The sequence below is a fragment of the Hypanus sabinus genome, unplaced genomic scaffold (genome assembly GCF_030144855.1).
Source record: "Hypanus sabinus isolate sHypSab1 unplaced genomic scaffold, sHypSab1.hap1 scaffold_337, whole genome shotgun sequence".
NCBI classification, from domain to species: Eukaryota; Metazoa; Chordata; class Chondrichthyes; order Myliobatiformes; family Dasyatidae; genus Hypanus; species Hypanus sabinus.
The window spans coordinates 93,945-116,236 of NW_026781241.1; the positions used below are offsets into that span (position 1 = coordinate 93,945).

Genomic DNA, 22,292 nt, shown 5'->3' on the forward strand with positions numbered 1-22,292 from the left:
CAGTACCTCTGAAAAGATGTGTGGTCATTAGAGAGAGTCCCGAGGAGATTCAGGAGGATGATTCCGGGAATGAAGGAGTTAACATATGAGGTGTGTTTTGGCAACTTTGGGCCTGTACTCACTGGAATTTTAAGGAATGCAAGGGAATCTCTTTTAAACCTGCAGAATGTTGAAAGGACCAGATAGGGTGGATGTGGAAAGGATGTTTCCTGTGGCAGGTGCATCCAGAACTAGGGGCCAGGGCCTCAAAATTGAGGGGCGATCCTTTACAACAGGTAAGGAGGACTCTTTGAGCCAGAGAATAATGACTGTCTGTAAGGCTCTGCCTCAGACTGCAGTGGAGGCCGAGTCCATGGATGTAATGAAGGCAGAAGTTCCTGATCGGTCAGGGCATCAAAGGATATGGCGAGAAGGCAGGTGTATGGTGTTGCGTGGAATCGGGGATCAGCCATGATGGATTGGCGGAGCAGACTGAATGGCTGAATGGCCGAATTCTGCTCCCATGTCATGTTCGTATGGAGGAATAACAACAAATCTCGGCTCCACTTTGGATCAGAGGTGCGAGATTTCCCTTGCTGGAGTTGGATGTTCCAATTGGAATGGTTTGGCTTCAGTTTTGTCAAATCTCCAGATACTCGGCCCCACAGAAAAGGTGTTGTGACAAATGCAAATTGCTTCGTGTCCTCCAGCCACAGCAACAAAACCTGTCTCTCAGACTCTAACAGTCACTAAACAGGCCTCTAAAGAGATGTATTCAGACTCTCAGAGTGAAATAACAACAAAAACCTGTCTCCCAGACTCTGACAGTCTCTAAACAGGCCTCTAAAGACACGTATTCAGACTCTCAGTGTGAAATAACAACAAAACCTGTCTCCCAGACTCTGACAGTCTCTAAACAGGCCTCTACAGACACGTATTCAGACTCCCAGTGTGAAATAACAAGAAAAACCTGTCTCCCAGACTCTGACAGTCTCTAAACAGGCCTCTAAAGAGATGTATTCAGACTCTCAGTGTGAAATAACAACAAAAACTGTCTCCCAGACTCTGACAGTCTCTAAACAGGCCTCTAAAGATACGTATTCAGACTCTCAGAGTGAAATAACAACAAAAACCTGTCTCCCAGACTCTGACCGTCTCTAAACAGGCCTCTAAAGAGACGTATTCAGACTCTCAGTGTGAAATAACAACAAAAACCTGTCTCCCAGACTGACAGTCTCTAAACAGGCCTCTAAAGAGACGTATTCAGGCTCTCAGTGTGAAATAACAACAAAAACCTGTCTCCCAGACTGACAGTCTCTAAACAGGCCTCTACAGAGACGTATTCAGACTCTCAGTGTGAAATACAGACTTTCAGATTTCCGTTCCATCACTTACCTTTCAGATGTTTGGGCACTTCAGAGAAATCCCGCTCAGTGTCCATGTAGGCGAACTGGCCGTCACCTGTTCAAACAGATTTACCTGCATGAAGTCTGTTCTGTGTAATACTGTAAACTCATCAGCATTTACATCTGTAACACACAGTGTATTGTACACCGTACCTCGCTCCCGTATTTCATTCAATATTCTGCTCAGCTTCGGTAAATGGTGGTGCAGTTTCACAAAGGATTCCCACATCACCTTCCGGGCCCCGGAGCCTCTCTCCATCACCAGATCCAGGAGGAGTTTGGAAGCGCCCGCTCGGTTTCCCTTCTTCGCGAGCTCAGTCACGCTCTGTAATGAACAATGGGGAATATATTGAGGAACGGAGGGATGGGTTCAAATCTACCCTGAACATGGACAGACCCAGCACATTCTGCTCGTCGCAAATCACTGACAGCAATTGTTCGCAGCAGGAAAAAGAAATTAAAAGAAGTTAGCATGGCCAATGATGACTTTCTGAACGCCACAGATTGCGGGGTACTTATCCACTTGGCAATGTTTAAGCAAAGCAGTCATAGTGTGAGTGAGCCAGAGATAGAGTAGGTTATTGATGCTTTGTGTCAGAGAGGGTTCATTGAGGAGAGGCGGAGGCTTGGATTGATCTTGGGTAATACTTCCCTTCTCTTTTTCACGGTTAGAACAGTGGGAAAGCCAGGCAGGATAGTGGGATGCTCTTCCTACAGGGTGCGGCAAGACAGGGAGACGTTCAGTGTCCCCGATAACTACACCTTCAGGAATTTCATCCAGCTGCAGCTCAATACAGACTGTGCTGAGGAATTGAAGCTGGAGCTGGGTGAACTCAGGATCATTCCGGAGGCTGAGAGATTGACTCAGGCTATACAGGGAGGGAGCTGTACACAAGGCCCGGAACACAGGGAACTGGGTGACTGTCAGGAGGGGGAAGGGAACAGGCAGCCACTACAGGAAACTCTTTGTAACTGGGATACGGCTTTCTGTTTCGGGGTATGGCCTTGCAGAGGAAAGCCACGGTGATTATGCCTCTGGCTCTGAGTTTGGCTTTGTGACTCGGAAGGGATGAGAAGTGCTGTGCTGCACTGACGGGGAATAAAATGATCAGGAGAATAGACTGGAGATTCTATTTACGAGAACAGGATTTTTGGATGGTGTGTTACCAAGGTCAGTGATACCTCGTATCGACTCTGAAACTTTCTTAAGGGCAGCATGAGCAGGTTTTGGTCCACGGTGGTACCAAGGACAAGAGTAGGAAGTGTGATGAGATACTGCAAAGTGATACAGGTCCAAAATTTCTTGAAAGTGTTATCGAAGGTAGATGGCGTTGTAAAGCTTTTTTGACATGGGGCTTCATAAATCAAAATATTGAATACAGAAGTTGGGATATTATGTCGAAGTTGATGTTTCAGAGGCTAAATTGAAGCAATGTGTACATCTACCTCCTGAAAGGATGTCAATAAGATTGAACGAATGCAGAATAAAATACAGATTGTGACCAGGTGTTGAGGATCTGAGATATAGAGGAAGTGTGAATAGGCTAGGACATTATTCCATAGAGTGTAGGAGGACCATGAGAGATGTGAAAGAGATATACAAGTTTATAAAAGGTATACAGAGAGTTATTGTGAAAATGCATTTATTACTGAGGTTGAGTGAGACTGGAATTAGAGATCATAGTGTAATGATGACAGGTGAAAGGCAAAGTGAAGGGGAACCTGTTCACTCAGAGGTTGCTGAAGAGCGTGGAACGAGCTGCCATCTTAATTAGTCGATGTACATTCAAGTTGATTATTTAAGATCAGTTTGGATAAGTTCATTCAATGGGGGAGTTTTGGACGTCTCCAGTCCGAGTTCAGATCAATGGGACTAAGCAGATAATACGTCGGTGTGGACTAGGTGGGCAGAAGAGCCTGTTGCTGTACTGTAAGGTTTGATGACTATAACTAGGTGAAACTATGGCCGGGCCACTGTTGAGTTTTGCCAGGGTAATCCCTGGTGAACCGCAGCAGCTTCACCCTTCACTGCCAGGATCCATGAAGGGTCCAGTGCCAGCCAACAGCTGGGAACTGGCAGTGAGGAGCAGCCAGCAAACTCAGGACTATTGTGTATGTGTCACAGACCAAAGCCGACCGGTGGTAATGTTGAGTAAGAAGTTTGGACTGAAATTCTCAGCTGCCTCATGTGGAATGCAATGCTCAGTATGGTGTCTGGCTCTTCACTAAGATTCATTCTAGGTGGTAATAGGTGAACGCAGTCCAGTAGCACGTGGACCATTGGAAAGCTGTTTCCTTGTAATTCTCTGTTAGCTGTAGATGTTTGGAATATTTTCAGTGGCACTAATGTTGCACTTCCCATCTTAACAGTATATGCTATGGTAATTACAAACTCAAATTGGAAGGCACAAGGAACAGAAGGTAACAGAACCATGAGGCATGTTGGGATATTGATCAAAAAAGGGTCAGCAGTTCAAATGAGAGATGACAGTCAGTGTTGAACTGACGATGGGGTTGAAGGTCGACCGAGAATGAGCTGAGAAATAAGTCACTATATATTTGATTTGTGGGAAACCCGTGGGTCATCAGGAGAACGCAGACTGGTGAGTGGCCATTAAGGTCGAACATTGGGAACATGATGGGATGAGTGGTGTAGAGTGGTTATCTGTCCACTTGCAATGTCCGTCAAGTGTCACATCACTAAATTCACCAGTCAATCATTGCCTGTATCCTAATCTGTCTATAAATGAATGTGATCAGCAAACTGGAGAGAGGATTGTGTTGGTTAATAAAAGTTCAGGGTTTTTCGCAGATGAAAACTCTTTTCTTGATGTTGACCTCAAGCATTACAGGATTTTTACAGCCCAGAGGTGTCGTTACAACGGTTCTGTCGGTTTGTGATAGATTCAGTAGAATATACAGTCAGTGTATGTCCCTTCCACTTACGTGATACTCCTGCCCGGTGAAGTGATCCTCGCCCATTAACATGAAGCTGACTCCCTCCACGCCCTCCTCAATCGTCTGCTCCAGTCGCTCCATGTAGAATCTCGTCAACCGAAACAGTTGGTGATCGTCACAATTTGACAGGAAGGCGGAGATGGCGGAGTTCAGATCTGTAGTCGGTCATAGAACATAAAATAGTAGATGTACCATACGTATGCGGACATGATGCCATTTTAAACCAATCCCATTTTCAGGAACACGGTCAATGTCCCCCGTTCCCGGCCTACTCATGAGTTCAAATGCCTCTCAGACGCTGCTGAATATCTGTTTCCAGTCCCTCCCTCGGCAGCTCATTCCAGACACCGATCACTCTCTGTAGAAAACCTGCATCGTAAATCCCCTTTAAACTTTACCATCTAAACAGACCTGTTACCTCAGGTTTTTGTGGTGAAACTCGTCTGCACCCTCTACAGACCCTCCACATCATTCTCGATTTGTGCACAATACTGAAATTGTCTCTTAACCAATGCGTATCCAGTTACAGTCTAACCTTAACAAATACCTCAACTCATCGTTAGCACACTACCAATTGTGTTGCCACCTTCAGGGAGCTGTGCACACCCATCACAGGACCCGACAGTACATCAATCTTATTATCAGTCCCAACATTCACCGTGCACATTGCGCGCGAATTTGACCTCTCAAAATGCAACTTCTCACATTTGCCTGAATTATCTGTACTTGGTGACACTGTGTTCCTATTTCTAACTGGATGCCGAACACTTTGACAACAGTCCCAAATTTATTCAACTCCTCCAACTCTGTAAATCAACGAATAAGTCCACCCAGTACATCATATGATTAACCTGTTTGATTCACACACACGACACATGGCGAAACATCGATCCTTGCGAACACTACTGGTCACAGACCTTCAGCCAGAACAACGCTCCTCTGGTGCTGACTCCATTTTATGTACCCAAGACGACTTTGAAATCAATTTACAGATCCTCAGCACGAAACGTTGAAGGTTATTTTTTTCACTATAGGTGCTTCCTGACCTGCTGAGTTCCTCCAGCATTTTGTACGGTGCCCTCTCCACTTCTTATTTTGTTTTACTTTCATCCTATTCGCCAAGGACATTTCATTGCTTCAGTAGCCCCCCCCACCCCCGCCCCAGATTCCCTGTGTACAATTTCTGTTGTTCACTGTCTCCTGCACCCAGCCCATCCTCCCTCAATATAACCTTCTTTAACTCGGCCACAGAAAACAAACACCGGGAACTCCCCTCACCTCCATTGTGCAACAACCCGTTTATCTGGGGAGAATTCACCATTGCCCTTCCAAACAGAAAACAACATCTATTTCTCTCGCTGGCTGTCGGAGGCATTTCCCACATCAGGCCTTACCAAATGCTGACGGAAATTCTATCTGTTCCCTCTACTGTTACATTGCCCGCTGTTGTCTTCCTGTCTGAGTGTTACCCACAGCCACCTTATTCAGGGGCTCCTTCTCCTTTCACTCAGGTGAAGATTTGTGGGGTGAGCGGAGCGATTCGATCATTCCCCTCGTTAGGTCCCTGCGCTGGAGCTGGTGAATTGTTCCAGTGCTCAAAGTCGCTTTACCAGGTGGAAAAATGACCCCGTTTGATGGCACTCTTTTGCCCAGTTATTGCCCAAGTTTATCCCTCTGAACTATTGATAATTTGACTACACGTGTACCATAAGGACAGAGTTTTAATGAGAATGAGCTCAGTGAACATACTTGTGTCCATTCTGACTCTGACTGACGTTGGTTGGTTGTCGTCTTCTTGTCTGCCGTCTGGGTGGCAGAAAGCTCCACCTGCTGGCAGTGACCTGAATTACACAAATAAAGGAGTGAGTCAGTTACTCCGCCCTTCATAATTTAAACAATGTTTGTAAGGTCACTGCTCACTCTCCTACATTTCAGGGAGCAAATGGAGATTGAAACAAAGACCTCCAACTGAACACAGAGTTCAAGATGATAGCAAGGAAATATAAGGAAACTTTCTTAAAGGAGCGATGCACTGAAGCTGAAGAAGCCAACAGAATTGGAAAAAGAAACACAAGAGAACTTTTGCTAAATGTTAGGGAGATCAAAGGAACATTTCATGTAAAATGAGCATAGGAAAAGACAAAGAAGGGAAGGACCTTACAGAAGCAAAGGACATCAAAGGGAGTCGGCAGGAACACACAGAAGAATTGCAGACAGATCCAACAGCGAAGACATCTGCAATGACTCCCTCATCGATCTAGAGCCAGGCATTCTGGAAAGTGAAGTCGAATGGGCCATAGAAATCATTGCCAATAATAAGGCTGCAGGATGTGACAGGACTCCGGTTGAATTGTTTAAAACTCTAAAAGATGATGCTGTAAATGTGTTGCATACAATTTCCCAGAAGATCTGGGAAAAAATTAGAAACAACAATGACCTTTATGCTGGATTAAGATGTGTTTTTATCCCCATACCCAAGAAGGGAACTGTAAAGGATTGTTCAAATTACTGAACATTTTCACAAGCTAGAAAGATAATTCTAAAGATTGTGCAAGCAATACTCCAGCAATATATGGAACCTGAACTGCCAGATGTACAAGCTGGTTTTAGAAGAGGCAGAGGCACCAGAGAGCATATTGCTAACCTACGCTGGATAATGGAGAAATTGAGAGACTTCCAGAAAAGTATTTATCTGTGTTTTATTGACTACTCTAAAGCCCTCAACAGTGTGGACCATAATAAACTACAGCAAATCCATAAGGAAATGGAGATACCTGGACATCCGCTGTGCCCTATGAGAAACTCTAATAGGTTGGCCACATCAAGAGAAAACAGTATTCCATGATGGTAAAACAGAAGGTAAAGGAAGGGGAGGACACCAGAGATGATGATGGCTACATAATACTACTAGACAATGAGCCTGACCTTGTGAAATCTTGGATAGGCAGTTTCCAACAAGGCAGCTTGGTGTGCAGTAACGTTGTTTTATTTCACTGTATTCATCAGCTTTCATGTATGGTTGACTGACTATTGAGTTTGAACATAAATTGGACAATGATTTTATCATAAACTAAATGCAATAATAAATATAAATGTTTTCAGTCAATAACAGACTTATTGTTGCATTTTATTCCTCAGATAAATCGCTAATGCAGACAGGGAGCAACCATGCACCAAGCATCCGTCCCCATAACACCCCCTTGGTGAGCCTGCTGGCCCAAGGTGGGTCTGTTTACTCTGTTGTTTAAACCCAGACACCTCAAACAAAAGGCATCCGCTGGGTCCCTCCAGCCCACCGTGTCAGATAGTAAGATCGTGACTTGTTCACAAAATCACTCAACACCGCACTTGTAGGTTAACACTTTACCGGTGTCTGCTACAAATATACTGAAGCCTTCTTTATCCTCGCTACTTCAGAGGAAATAAACCCCCTGTACTCCCACTGTCGCCATTGCAGCTCCGCTAACTCCTTGGAGAGGAAGAGCAGCATTAAAAAAACGAGCTTGTTGGATCTTTCCCGGGAGTCAGGTTAGGAAACGCGTGGTGGGGTCCAGGGAGGAAACTCCTTAATGACGAAACCCATATTCCCGTTGGTTGGTATGCTAAATTGGCATTTGCTGTCACCAGTGAGGGATAAGTAAATCTCACATCACTTCACACGAGATACCGGGCACGCGCAGCATGCTTAAATTGTCAAAATGTCAGCTCGGGAGCGCAAGCGTGATGGCGCTCCGTGAGACGCATGAGCAGTGGGCTGGTGCACGCGGTCGATGGGGAAACTGTAGAGTCAGTAACAGGGAACGGGGAGCACGTCCCTCGGTCCCGTACCGTCCTGGCCAGCTCACCAAATGAGTCATGGTCAATCCGCAACCCACTGGGGTTAATACACCAATCCCCATGTATATACTTAATAAATGTAATGGTTCTTGTCAGTTCCACAATATAATTAATTTGCTGATGTTATATTGTGTTACACTAATTAAACTGTCAGAACTTGTCTAATCAACACACAAAATGCATAAGTGGACCATTCGGTCCTTCGAAACTGCTGCTGATCTGATTTAAACTTTCGTTACGCATTGCCCCATGTTCATCTCGATAAAACTTCAATCCCACTTTTTATGAAGAAGCTGGGCTTCGAATGGAAACAAAGGCTTTTCTTTCACTGGTCAGTGAGGAGAACGAGTTCCTAACTCTCCCGATTAACTACAGCAAAAAAAAGGGAGGTTGAAAGAGGGAGTGGAGAGTGGAAACTGTTGCTGCTTTTCACTGCACGACGCCCTTTCCACAGTCAACCCTTCCACAGTCTTTCTGAACATTGCATCTACCTTAATATCATCTCCTTCATCATCTGACCCAACACGCTGCCTCCCATCAAAAAATGACTGAATTTAAAGCAATTCCGGTTGCAAGGGCATTCGTTCATGTCAAGTAAAGGTATTACCTGTGACTTTGGTACCGGGTCAAAAGGGAAATTGCAAAACCTAGTTCTGTTTAAGCACAGGTTCATAGGTTCTGGCAATTTATTGGAAGAAGACTACTTGATGTCGCCAGGCTATGTAAATGTAAATTATTGGTTGCCATTTGCTAGTTAGGACTGAATTAAATGTGGTGCTAGGACATTTGGCTTCAAGAGGGTTTGCTCTTAGCAGAGGCTTGCACGACGATATACTCGAGGGCAAGTGTATCATTGTAGCTTGCAATAGATAGAGGAGTCAATGACATGTTGCTGTAGTTCACGGTAATTCCACATTTCTGCAATAACTACAGCAGGAAGCGCTGCGGGTCTCATAAAGGGAGAAAATTCTCAACGCATTTTGAGATGATTGCCACCTAACACAGCCAAGCAAAGAAACAACAGAACCGATAAGAGTTTGAAATGAGCAGGCAATGTGAGGGAATGTGTGTGGCTTCACAGAGCTGGGATGCTGAGAGCAATTAGCAAATCTGGAGTGATTGCTACTGACATAACTGGCACTTCTACATGTATTCAGTCCCACTTTATCTATTTCCTGCCTTCCTTGGTACAGATATGTAATGTCTGAAGGACCGGTGTTTGAGTAAATGAGACTCACCAAACTTTCTCCTGACTGAATCAATGGAAACTAAGGGATCTCTCCAGTTGATGCTCTCAGTACTCGGGCTGGTTCACTTGTTGATCTTCCCTCGTCTTTAGTTGTTATTTCTTTCCAGTTGTGAGCTTTTCTTCCAGTAAATCTCTCACTGTAGGTCTAACTTTAACCAGAGAGACGATGAAGCATGTTAACAACAGAAAGGAACACCAAGCATTAAACTGAAATTTAAATCTTGAATGCATATATAATGATCCGAGTGAAGAAATCTGGAACTGTCCCTCACACTTTACAAAACCTAACAAGGGATACAAAGGAATACACATAAAATGCTGGTGGAACTCATCAGGCCAGGCAGCATCTGTACGTTAACTCGACTCTCCATAGATGCTGCCTGGTCTGCTGAGTTCCTCCAGCATATTGTGTGTGTTGCTTCGCAGTATCTGAAGATTTTCTCTTGTTTGTGATGGGATACATATACAGGGGCTCAGTCAAGGTACAAGATACAAGTCATGATACATAGGAGTAGAATTCGGTGATTCGGTCATTCTAGTCTGTTGCATAATCAGTCATGGAGGATTAATTTTCCAACCCCGTATTCTTGCTTCCCTGCTATAATACTCAACCTATTTAGCAATTCAGAACATGAATGTACCCAACGATAGCCTCCGCCACCCTCTGTGGCATCAAATTACACAGATCAACCAACATTTGGCTAAAGTAAGTGGTCTCGTCTCAGTTTTAAAGTGAAGCTTCTTTATTCTGAGGCTGCACACAGATCCCAGACACTCCGTCTAATCAAGACATCCTCTCCATTCCCAATATATCCAGGCTTGTTGTTATTTAGTAGGTATAAATAATCACTCCCCCCCCCCCCCCCCACAACCAGCATCCTTCTGAACTCCACTGAACTCAGGCCCAGGGCTATAACATGCCCCACATGCATAAAGCTCATCATTCCCCGGCTTATTTTGTGAACCTTGTTCTCAACAATTGTACTGAACAGATGTCCGGGATTAAAAGGATAGAAAACTGGTACCAGGATAATTTACAGGGAAAAGCTTTGATTTCTTTACTGTCCTACAATTACAAAACGAGCGCAGCTGCACTGCTCCATTCACAGGAAATTTAACATGTTCCAGAGTGAATGTAATAAAGAGAAACTGGAATCACTAGAAATGCTCAGCAGGTAAGGAACAGCCGTGGGGAGAGGACCAAGTTAACAATTCGGTTTCCTAACCTTTCGTCAGAATGGATTCAAATATTACCCAGTTTTTACTGGAAATCCTGTGTTGTTTACCTTGGGGCGGCGGAGACTGAGGGGAAAACTGTCAGAGGTTTGTAAGATTATGAAATACATTGACAGAGTAGTCAGGGAGTATTGTTTCACTGGTTAGAAATGTCCAATACCAGAGGACATGCAATGAACGTGTGAGGGAATAGTTGCAAAGGAAATGTGAGGGTAAGTTGTTTTACTCAGGGAGGGAGTGGTGAATACCTGGAATGAGCTGTCAGTTATAGTGGTGGAAGACAATACATCGGAGTCTTTGAAGACACGGTTAGATAGGCACATGTGTGTGAGGAAGATCGAGAGGATATGGATATTGTTTAAGACAGACGGATTAGTTTTCTTTTGGTGGGGGCTTGATTTCTTTTTTAGCTGGTTTAGCACACCACTGTGGCTGAAGCGCCTGTTCCTGTGATGCACTGTTCCATGTTCTGTTCTATCTCCAGCATCTTGAGTTTCTCTTTGACTCCCACTGGCAGATAGATAGGTGAGAGTGAGGGGGGATTTCCAAATGTGAATTGAATTCTGAAACCCCGGTCTATTTCTACTGGTGCAAACACAAAACTACATGTTTAATCACAGGCTCACCCTGTGAGGGACAGAATTGGAAATTCAATTCCCTACTTTTCTTCCAAAGGAACTATAGAATCAAATATCTGAGCACAGAACAGAACTACGAACTGATCATTTCATAAACCCGGGAAGCTTGATCCCCGAATTAATTTTATCTGGTTAAAAAATTAGTGTTATCTATCCCGGGATCCAACCTCACTGGGTCACAGCCCACACTGAGAGTTTAGGACATCTTTCCCATTTTCCACATTGGGCGGCATCAACACAGATTCAACCTGATAGTTTTGAACCAAATTTCCCAGTTCCACACAACTGCCCTTCCCAAGAGACTTAACCCCTTCCAAAGCAATGTACTAAAAAGCTGAAAACGAAATGAACATTCAGCAGATAAAGATCATCTGTGAATAGATGATCTTTCAGGTCCAACACCCTGAATCGAAATGACGTTGAACATTTTTTTGATTTGATTTCAGGTCTCCAGCATCTTATTTTTTTTATATATAATATACAGCTGTTCACAGACAGGCGACAGTGAGTGTGAATTTCCAAACACTGTGAGGATACTGAACCCGAGGTAGATAACCAGTGATGCAAACACTGAACAGCTCACTCCAGGTACTCACCGCCTCTGTGTATTGAGGTTAACTCGCAGGTCTATTCGATCTGTCTGCTCTATTGTTTCTGTGCCCTTCGGTTCAGACTCACTCACCCCGGGAAACGAACACTGGTGTATGTGGCTGGGCATCAAGGGTTTACAGACTACACAAGGCTGGACTCACTCACCCTGGGAAACGAACACTGGTGTATGTGGCTGGGCATCAAGGGTTTACAGACTACACAAGGCTGGACTCACTAACCCTGGGAAACGAACACTGGTGTATGTGGCTGGGCATCAAGGGTTTACAGACTACACAAGGCTGGACTCACTAACCCCGGGAAACGAACACTGGTGTATGTGGCTGGGCATCAAGGGTTTACAGACTACACAAGGCTGGACTCACTAACCCCGGAAAACGAACACTGGTGTATGTGGCTGGGCATCAAGGGTTTACAGACTACACAAGGCTGGACTCACTCACCCTGGGAAACGAACACTGGTGTATGTGGCTGGGCATCAAGGGTTTACAGACTACACAAGGCTTGACTCACTCACCCTGGGAAACGAACACTGGTGTATGTGGCTGGGCATCAAGGGTTTACAGACTACACAAGGCTGGACTCACTAACCCTGGGAAACGAACACTGGTGTATGTGGCTGGGCATCAAGGGTTTACAGACTACACAAGGCTGGACTCACTAACCCCGGGAAACGAACACTGGTGTATGTGGCTGGGCATCAAGGGTTTACAGACTACACAAGGCTGGACTCACTAACCCCGGGAAACGAACACTGGTGTATGTGGCTGGGCATCAAGGGTTTACAGACTACACAAGGCTGGACTCACTCACCCTGGGAAACGAACACTGGTGTATGTGGCTGGGCATCAAGGGTTTACAGACTACACAAGGCTGGACTCACTAACCCTGGGAAACGAACACTGGTGTATGTGGCTGGGCATCAAGGGTTTACAGACTACACAAGGCTGGACTCACTCACCCTGGGAAACGAACACTGGTGTATGTGGCTGGGCATCAAGGGTTTACAGACTACACAAGGCTGGACTCACTAACCCTGGGAAACGAACACTGGTGTATGTGGCTGGGCATCAAGGGTTTACAGACTACACAAGGCTGGACTCACTCACCCTGGGAAACGAACACTGGTGTATGTGGCTGGGCATCAAGGGTTTACAGACTACACAAGGCTGGACTCACTCAACCTGGGAAACGAACACTGGTGTATGTGGCTGGGCATCAAGGGTTTACAGACTACACAAGGCTGGACTCACTCACCCTGGGAAACGAACACTGGTGTATGTGGCTGGGCATCAAGGGTTTACAGACTACACAAGGCTGGACTCACTCACCCTGGGAAACGAACACTGGTGTATGTGGCTGGGCATCAAGGGTTTACAGACTACACAAGGCTGGACTCACTCACCCTGGGAAACGAACACTGGTGTATGTGGCTGGGCATCAAGGGTTTACAGACTACACAAGGCTGGACTCACTAACCCTGGGAAACGAACACTGGTGTATGTGGCTGGGCATCAAGGGTTTACAGACTACACAAGGCTGGACTCACTCACCCTGGGAAACGAACACTGGTGTATGTGGCTGGGCATCAAGGGTTTACAGACTACACAAGGCTGGACTCACTCACCCTGGGAAACGAACACTGGTGTATGTGGCTGGGCATCGAGGGTTTACAGACTACACAAGGCTGGACTCACTCACCCTGGGAAACGAACACTGGTGAATGTGGCTGGGCATCAAGGGTTTACAGACTACACAAGGCTGGACTCACTCACCCTGGGAAACGAACACTGGTGTATGTGGCTGGGCATCAAGGGTTTACAGACTACACAAGGCTGGACTCACTCACCCTGGGAAACGAACACTGGTGTATGTGGCTGGGCATCGAGGGTTTACAGACTACACAAGGCTGGACTCACTCACCCTGGGAAACGAACACTGGTGTATGTGGCTGGGCATCGAGGGTTTACAGACTACACAAGGCTGGACTCACTAACCCTGGGAAACGAACACTGGTGTATGTGGCTGGGCATCAAGGGTTTACAGACTACACAAGGCTGGACTCACTAACCCTGGGAAACGAACACTGGTGTATGTGGCTGGGCATCAAGGGTTTACAGACTACACAAGGCTGGACTCACTAACCTTGGGAAACGAACACTTGTGTATGTGGCTGGGCATCAAGGGTTTACAGACTACACAAGGCTGGACTCACTAACCCTGGGAAACGAACACTGGTGTATGTGGCTGGGCATCAAGGGTTTACAGACTACACAAGGCTTGACTGTACCAATGACACCCCCTCCCTGGCACTAACCCTGGGAAACGAACACTGGTGTATGTGGCTGGGCATCGAGGGTTTATAGACTACACGAGGCTGGACTCACTAACCCTGGGAAACGAATACTGGTGTATGTGGCTGGGCATCAAGGGTTTACAGACTACACAAGGCTTGACTGTACCAATGGCACCCCCTCCCTGGCACTAACCCTGGGAAACGAACACTGGTGTATGTGGCTGGGCATCAAGGGTTTATAGTCTACACAAGGCTTGACTGTACCAATGGCACCCCCTCCCTGGCACTAACCCTGGGAAACGAACACTGGTGTGTGTGGCTGGGCATCAAGGGTTTACAGACTACACAAGGCTTGACTGTACCAATGACGCCCCCTCACTGGCACTAACCCTGGGAAACGAACACTGGTGTATGTGGCTGGGCATCAAGGGTTTACAGACTACACAAGGCTTGACTGTACCAATGACGCCCCCTCCCTGGCACTCCAAACAATGCCTCGAAGCACACAACACAAGCCAGCTAGGAAAGCTACCCCCCTCAGAGCTGAGCATCCAATGTCGGTAACAGCAAAGTTAATGAGGACTCTGGCCAGAAAGCATCCAGGCTGAGCTCGCAGAAAGAGTGTACATATGCACATTGATGTCTGCACCGCTATCGTCAGCACTTCAATCATCCAGGCTGCTGTTCCCATGTGCTTCAAATCAACCACCTGTACCACGGAACTCTAAATATTCGGAACAAAGTGACCTACTGCCCAGTGGAGCTGTCGCCAACCAGCATTAAGTGCTTTGATCGGCTGATAACGGCACACATCAAAAACTCACTGGTCACTCTTGTTCACTGGTCACTCACCAGTATGCTTACCGACTGAATTGCTAAGTGGCATATGGCATTGCATCTCTCATTCTCCTTGGCCTGACCTGCCTAAAAAAAGACAATTAGGTCAAAATGTTGTTTCTGGATTCCATTTCGGCATTCAACGCTGTTGTCCCACAAACCTTGGTGAACAAATTCCCACCCCTCCGTCTAAACACACCACTGTGCAACTGGGTGGTGGACTCCCTAACCAACAGACGACAGACAGTCAGAGTGCACAACTGGTACTGTCTTCCCATCATCGTCAACCTCTGTGACCCTCAGCCTTGTGCTGAGACCATTGCTGTCCACTCTGCTCACCCGATTGCGAATCCAGACTCCTGAGCAAGACCGACCTGCCATCAAGCACATATTCACAGAAAGGTGGTGGAAAATTTACCATAGGTCCCACACACCCTAGTCCGGGACTGTTTGTCCCACTCACATCAGTCCATCAGGGAAGAGGCTACATAACATCCACGCCAGTACAATCATCCTCGAAACAGTTATTTTTCTCTTTTTGAAAAGTAAAGAAAACTATTGAGGCTTGGTCGACCTCTTTAAATTGCTTTATAATCAGCCTGCAGTCAGAACATTTCTTGTAAACATAGCAGGAGTAAATTGGCCACTACCCCACCGAGCCTTCTGCCCCAAGCAGTGAACTCATGGCTTTCGTTCCGCAATGCCGCCGGCTGCTTTCTGTCACTGGTCACACCCTCACTTCCCCAACTGTTTGCTGTGTATCGAGCCTTTGAACAGAATCAGTCTTTGCTTCTACAGGACTTTCAGGAGATCAGCTCAAAACACCCACAATAAACACACTTTCAAAGAGAGAACAGCGAACATTTATCGGAAACGGCAAGTTCTGATAAAAGGGAACTCATGTTCCAACTCAAACAGCTCTTTGCACGCTTGCTTTGCAGTTGTAACACCCGGTTAGAGAACTGTTCCAAATCTCAAACATCTCTTGCAGACTCACTGGTGTTCACTCCTTTCGCAGCATCATTTCCCTGCTGACATTGATTTACAATCACACCCACTTTGCATCAAATTTATATCAAAATTGAAAACACTCGGAACCCTCCCTCACTTAATGTCTTTACTTTTGAGCTACTGTTTCTTCATAGCATTCGTGTGATCTGTAATAATGAGCACCCAGACCAGGGCATCTTACAGCCATATCCCCGTAATCGCAAACAGGCCCGACTGAAATATGCTGATTTAGGAATAGTTAAGAAATTCTATCGAGGCCTCCATATCGATACTCAGAAGATCTCGGATACAGTTTTGCATAACATACAGCTGACAATAAGAAGAACAAAATAAAAAGTAGGGTTTTGATTTAGAGAAACACAGAGAGGACGCTGACTGGGAAGTTTAGAAAACTGTGTGAATGGAGGGAGGGCAGGGAAAACAGAGCCAGATCATGATAATTCTCGTGGCGAAAGGGGTGCAGTAGTAGGGTATATAAACGTGAATTCTGTAAACACACTGTAAGGCAGAGGGTGGGGTCTGAGTGCAACTGTGAGCGAATAATCAAAAATGTTATTCATGAATTATCAGACTGGAACAACGTGACACTTCCTGCTCTGGGGGGGAAAGGAAGAGGTAATTCACCGAATGAAAAAAACAATTGAATAATTTAGAAAAAATTACCAGGGCATTCGGCAGATTCCCACATCGGAGGTTAAGTCAAGAAGCCTCAGTGACTTAACGTTAAGGAAGCGATGGTAACATAGCTTCGGCATCGGCTTCCTGGGAGAAGCCAGTAAGCGGTAGAAAATCTTTTGGTCCTCTGACTGGAGACCATTGACTGGGTTCCTCGGGGATCGGTGCTGGGTCCATTGTTGTTTTTAAGCTCTGTTAGCACTCTGGTTGATTTAATTGCTGCAATGTTTGTTTTTGGTTCAGAGACAGGTATTTTGCATGAGAGATAGTCCGTACTTTTTAAATTGTTTTCCAATAACTCTGGAGTCAGACCTTTACTGTAAATATACCACGCAGAAATCGGCCACTCATCCCATCCAGCCTTCTATCCCGTGCAATGAAATCATGGTTTTCGCTCCGCAATCCCGCCTGCCGCCTGTCTCTTTCTGTAACCGGTCATACCACCTTTTCCCACCACCGGCCCACACGCGCTGCTTACTGTCTCCCGTGGCCTTGAAAGGAATCAAAATCTTTGCTGCTACAGGATGTCAGCGTGATCATTTCGAAACACCCACAGCAAACATCTAAAATGTCTCAAACATCTAAAATGACAAGTATTGGAAATGGAAATCGTGTTGTCCGAAAAGGTTTTTCACATGCTTACTTTGAAAACGTAAACCCTGGTTAGAGATCTGTTTTTAATCTTGACATAAACTGTGGAAAATCTCAATGGCGCTGACAGGAAACTGCAGGATCTCAAATACAATCGCGGACAGAAGGGGGTTAAAATGGAGCGAATGAGCTATTGATCACTAATCCAAAGCACAGAATGATTTGAAATAAAGATCGAAATAAATATCGGAAGCTGAATTATTCTGACCTAATTCACCAAGAATGTTCAGTCTCCGTGTGGATATATTTTCAAGTCGTTTTCTTCCAATTTCGTATCAGAGAATCAGGCGGACCTCAGTTAGTAGCTGCGGGGGAGGGGCCGGGTTGCTGTTTGTGAGACTCACCTACCAAAATGAACTATTTCACGCTTATCTGGACTGAACTCCATCTGCCACTTCTCAGCCCAGTTCTGCATCCTATCAATGTCCCGCTGTAACCTCTGACAGACCCCCACACTATTCACAACACCACCAACATCTGTGTCATCAGCAAACTTACTAATCCATTCCTCCACTTCCTCATCCAGGTCAATTATAAAAACTACGAAGAGTAAGGGTCCCAGAACAGATCCCTGAAACACCCCACTGGTCACCATGCAGAATATGACCCGGCTACAACCACTCTTTGCCTTCTGTGGGCAAGACAGTTCTGGATCCATAAAGCAATGTCCCCTTGCATCCCATGCCTCCTTGCTTTCTCAATAAGCCTTGTATGGGTTACCTTATCAAATGCCTTGCTGAAATGCACATACACTACATCTGCATTTCTTACTTCAGAAATGTGTTGAGTCACAAGCTCAGAAAATTCTAACACTGGGAACAGAAAAAGCAAAGCCGCCAGAAATGGCTCAAAATAAACAAATATCTCCTTGATCGCTGATTCAATACAGGGACAACTTGTTTGGAAATAAAGATCCAAAATAAATATCCGAAGCTGAATTATTCTTAAGCCAATTCCCCAAGAGTGTGAGAGCTTTCTGACAGTGTAAATACTGTGTACCGTTTCTTACAATTAATCCCGCCCACAAACCCACACGTATCACACGTAACCATGGCAACACACAGAGTGCTGGGAGAACTCAGCAGGTTAGCCAGCATTTAAGGATGGGTGTAAACAGTCGACGTTGCGGACCGAGTCCCGCCATCCGGACTGGACTGGAATGGGGAAGAGGGCAGATGATTGACTGATTTGGAAGGTGCGGCTTGTTGTTCTGTGAGACTCGGTGCTCAGGTCTGCGTGCAAGCAGCTGCCTGTCTGTCACATTCCTTAGAACAGGGAGCGGCCGTTCCACTGAATTCAAATCCAAACCGGTTCAACAAAACACTGTTATTCAAATATGAAGAAAGTTTAATATTGCATTTAACCCCTTCTTCTACAGGGAAGAGCAGTAGAACCAAAGGCACAATGTAAATAACATTACTGGGCTCTCGAATGTCGACTGTACTATTTTCCATAGACGCTGCCTGGCCTGCAGAGTTCCTCCGGCATTTTGTGTCTGTTGTTCGGATTTCTAGCATTTGCTTTTTCCTCTTGTTTGAGAGAAATCTGTGACGGGTCACTGGCCCGTGGGATATTTCACATCTCACTACCGGGGAGAAAGACGCCCTCTGCTCCCAATCGGTAGAAACCACCCTCGTTTCTCTGAATCCATTTGGTCAGTAATTGACTCGTTAGCATGAACTCCCTTCTCCCACGAAATTCACTCCCGATCCCGACCAAAGCCGAGCCCCGCTGTAAACGCTGAATAATTTTACAGAATCGTAGACAACATTTACCTCTGATGTTGTAACCGGACGGCGTTCAATATGGTCCCGGGAAATCACAGTCTGACTACCCGGGTGACCGACAATGTTCCTGCACCGATGTGCTCACCCTGTACGGAGAGTTGAGTCTGAGCTGCTGCTCCCGAGGCCACTCGGCTGTGATGTGTCCGTCGCTCATTACAGACGGACAGGGCCGGGTGAGCCGGGGTAGAGCGGGACTGCCGCAGTCCGGGTCACACTAACTCTCACCGGCTCAGGACGGGTCTGACAGCGGGAGGAGGCGGGAGTGGTCACTCATTACAGATGGACAGGGCCGGGTGAGCCGGGGTAGAGCGGGACTGCCGCAGTCCGGGTCACACTAACACTCACCGGCTCAGGACGGGTCTGACAGCGGGAGGGGGCGGGAGTGGTCACTCATTACAGATGGACAGGGCCGTGTGAGCCGGGGTAGAGCGGGACTGCCGCAGTCCGGGTCACACTAACTCTCACCGGCTCAGGACGGGTCTGACAGCGGGAGGGGGCGGGAGTGGTCACTCATTACAGATGGACAGGGCCGGGTGAGCCGGGGTAGAGCGGGACTGCCGCAGTCCGGGTCACACTAACTCTCACCGGCTCAGGACGGGTCTGACAGCGGGAGGGGGTGGGAGTGGTCACTCATTACAGAAGGAAAGGACCGGGTGAGCCGGGGTAGAGCGGGACTGCCGCAGTCTGGGTCACACTAACTCTCACCGGCTCAGGACGGGTTTGACAGCGGGAGGAGGCGGGAGTGGTCACTCATTACAGATGGACAGGGCCAGGTGAGCCGGGGTAGAGCGGGACTGCCGCAGTCCGGGTCACACTAACACTCACCGGCTCAGGACGGGTCTGACAGTGGGAGGAGGCGGGAGTGGGATCAATGCAGCAACCCCGAAGAGGAAAACAAACAGGCTGCGTTAACCTTTCTGTCCGGATTTCCGTGTGGATCTCTCCTTTTTCTTTCATCGCAACCAGTGGGGCGGAGATTCTCTGTTTAACTCAGCCAATCCCAGGCTACGGATTTGATCCAGTCCGGGTTCTGGGAGGGTCTGAGCTCCGCCCCGTGTGTAAACTGGACTGCCCGGAATAGATATAGCTTCAGTTCCAGCGTCCCTTACCTGTTCAGGTACAGGGAACTGACTTTCTTCTGAAATTAAATCAAACTCGTTCGGCTATATGTATTCACACTCAACTGGAATAAATCTGATCAAAAATAGTCAGGAAGGAAAAGTTAAACTCTAGAAGTTTTGATCAAAGAGAAACACACGAGGGGATGCTGGGCCTCCTAATGAGTATTAAGGCTAAAGACCGTAAGACATAGGAGTAGAATTAGGCCTTTCGGCCCTTCAAGTCTGCTCTGCCATTTACTCATGTCTGATCCTTTTTTACCCCTCCTCAACCCTACTCCCTGGTGTACTACCCATAACATTTGATAGGTGGATGGGTCCCCAGAGCTTTTTGGGATTTACTCCATTTTATTTTACGAGGCAAGAGATGAGATTGCTGGGACCTTGCCCAGTATCTTTCTGTCCTCTCAAGTCACCGGCGAGGCCCCGGAGAACAGGCAAGCCGATAATTTTGCAACTCTCTTTATGAAAGGATTAAGGAGAAAATCCTGGGAACTGTAGACCGATGGGTCTCACGTCAGGTGGAATGAAGTTGCGGAAGGAAATTATTCGGTTAGGGCTTTTGAGCATTAGGAAACCATGGCCTAATTTAGGAGAGCCAGCTTGGCTATGTGTTTGTTAGGTCGTGTCGTACCAAATTGATTGAGCGTTTCGACAAGATGATGTGAGAGATTGATGGCGGTGGGGCACTGGATGTTGTCTACATGGATTTTAGTAAACCATTTGACCGTCCCTTATGGGAGGCTAATCCAGAAGAGGAGGATGCACGGGATCCGCAGCGAATTCGCTGTTTGAATTCAGAACTGGTTTGTGCATGGACGACAGGTTGTAGCGGCTGAAGAGACTAACTCGAGGCGGTGGTCTGGAATTAGTGGAGCTCCGCAGGCATCTGCATCGGAACCTCTGCTGTCGGTGCTGTGTATAAATGATCCGCAGAAAATGCAGAAGAGTCGGTTAGTACATCTACGTATCATACCAAGACCGGTGGAATTGTCGACTGCCAATAAATACAGCATGACGTAGAACAGTCACAGATGTGGCTGAGAAATAGCACTTGGAGTTTAACCCAGATAAATCTGAGGTGCAGCTCTTCGATAGGGCAAAATGCAAGGAGACAGTACACTGTCAGGAACAAGATCCTTAACAGTTTTGCTGAGCAGAGAGATCCGTGATCCAAAGTCATAACTCAAAGGAAGTGGCTACACAGGTCGATAAGGTTCAAAAAAGGTAATAGGGATAGTCCAGGTAATTATAGAGCAGTGAGCCTTACGTCTGTGGTGGGAAAGCTGTTTGAAAAGATTCTTAGAGATAGGATCTATGGGTATTTAGAGAATAATGGTCTGATCAGGGACAGTCAGCATGGTTTTGTGAAAGGCAGATCATGCCGAACAAGCCTGATAGAGTTCTTTGAGGAGGTGACCAGGCATTTAGATGAGGGTAGTGCAGTGGATGTGATCTACATGGATTTTGGTAAGGCATTTGACAAGGTTTCACACGGTAGGCTTATTCAGAAAGATAGTGTAGAGGATTGTCAAAGATTGCCGAGAGACATCGATAGGATGCAGAAGTGGGCTGAGAAGCGGCAGATGGAGTTCAACCTGGAGAAGTGTGAGGTGGTACACTTTGGAAGGACAATCTCCAAGACAATAAAGTAAATGGCAGGATACTTGGTAGTGTGGAGGAGCAGAGTGATCTGGGGGTACATATCCACAGATCCCTGAAAGTTGCCTCATAGGTAGATAGGGTAGTTAAGAAAGCTTATGGGGTGTTAGCTTTCATAAGTCGAAGGATGGAGTTTAAGAGACGCGATGTAATGATGCAGCTCTATAAAACTCGAGTTAGGCCACACTTGGAGTACTGTGTCCAGTTTTGGTCGCCTCAGCATAGGAAGGATGTGGAAGCATTGGAAAGGGTAGAGAGGAGATTTAGCACGATGCTGCCTGGTTTAGAGAGCATGGATAATGATCAGAGATTAAGGGAGCTAGGGCTTTACTCTTTGGAGAGA

General features: G+C 46.4%; 1 protein-coding gene across 1 annotated transcript in view; it reads right to left on the minus strand.

Annotated features, from left to right (window-relative positions):
• Positions 1–19,758, minus strand: part of LOC132388507 (NACHT, LRR and PYD domains-containing protein 3-like) — a 59,903-nt gene extending 40,145 nt beyond the window's left edge. Inside the window, exons 1-6 of the mRNA XM_059960878.1 lie at positions 19,158–19,758; positions 9,419–9,578; positions 6,093–6,184; positions 4,332–4,498; positions 1,539–1,710; positions 1,375–1,440 (exon numbers count right to left, since the gene is read on the minus strand). Coding sequence (XP_059816861.1) covers positions 1,375–1,440; positions 1,539–1,710; positions 4,332–4,498; positions 6,093–6,102 — 415 coding nt within the window. The 5' untranslated portion in view covers positions 6,103–6,184; positions 9,419–9,578; positions 19,158–19,758. The remainder of the gene's footprint in view (positions 1–1,374; positions 1,441–1,538; positions 1,711–4,331; positions 4,499–6,092; positions 6,185–9,418; positions 9,579–19,157) is intronic.
• Positions 19,759–22,292: the final 2,534 nt, after the last annotated feature.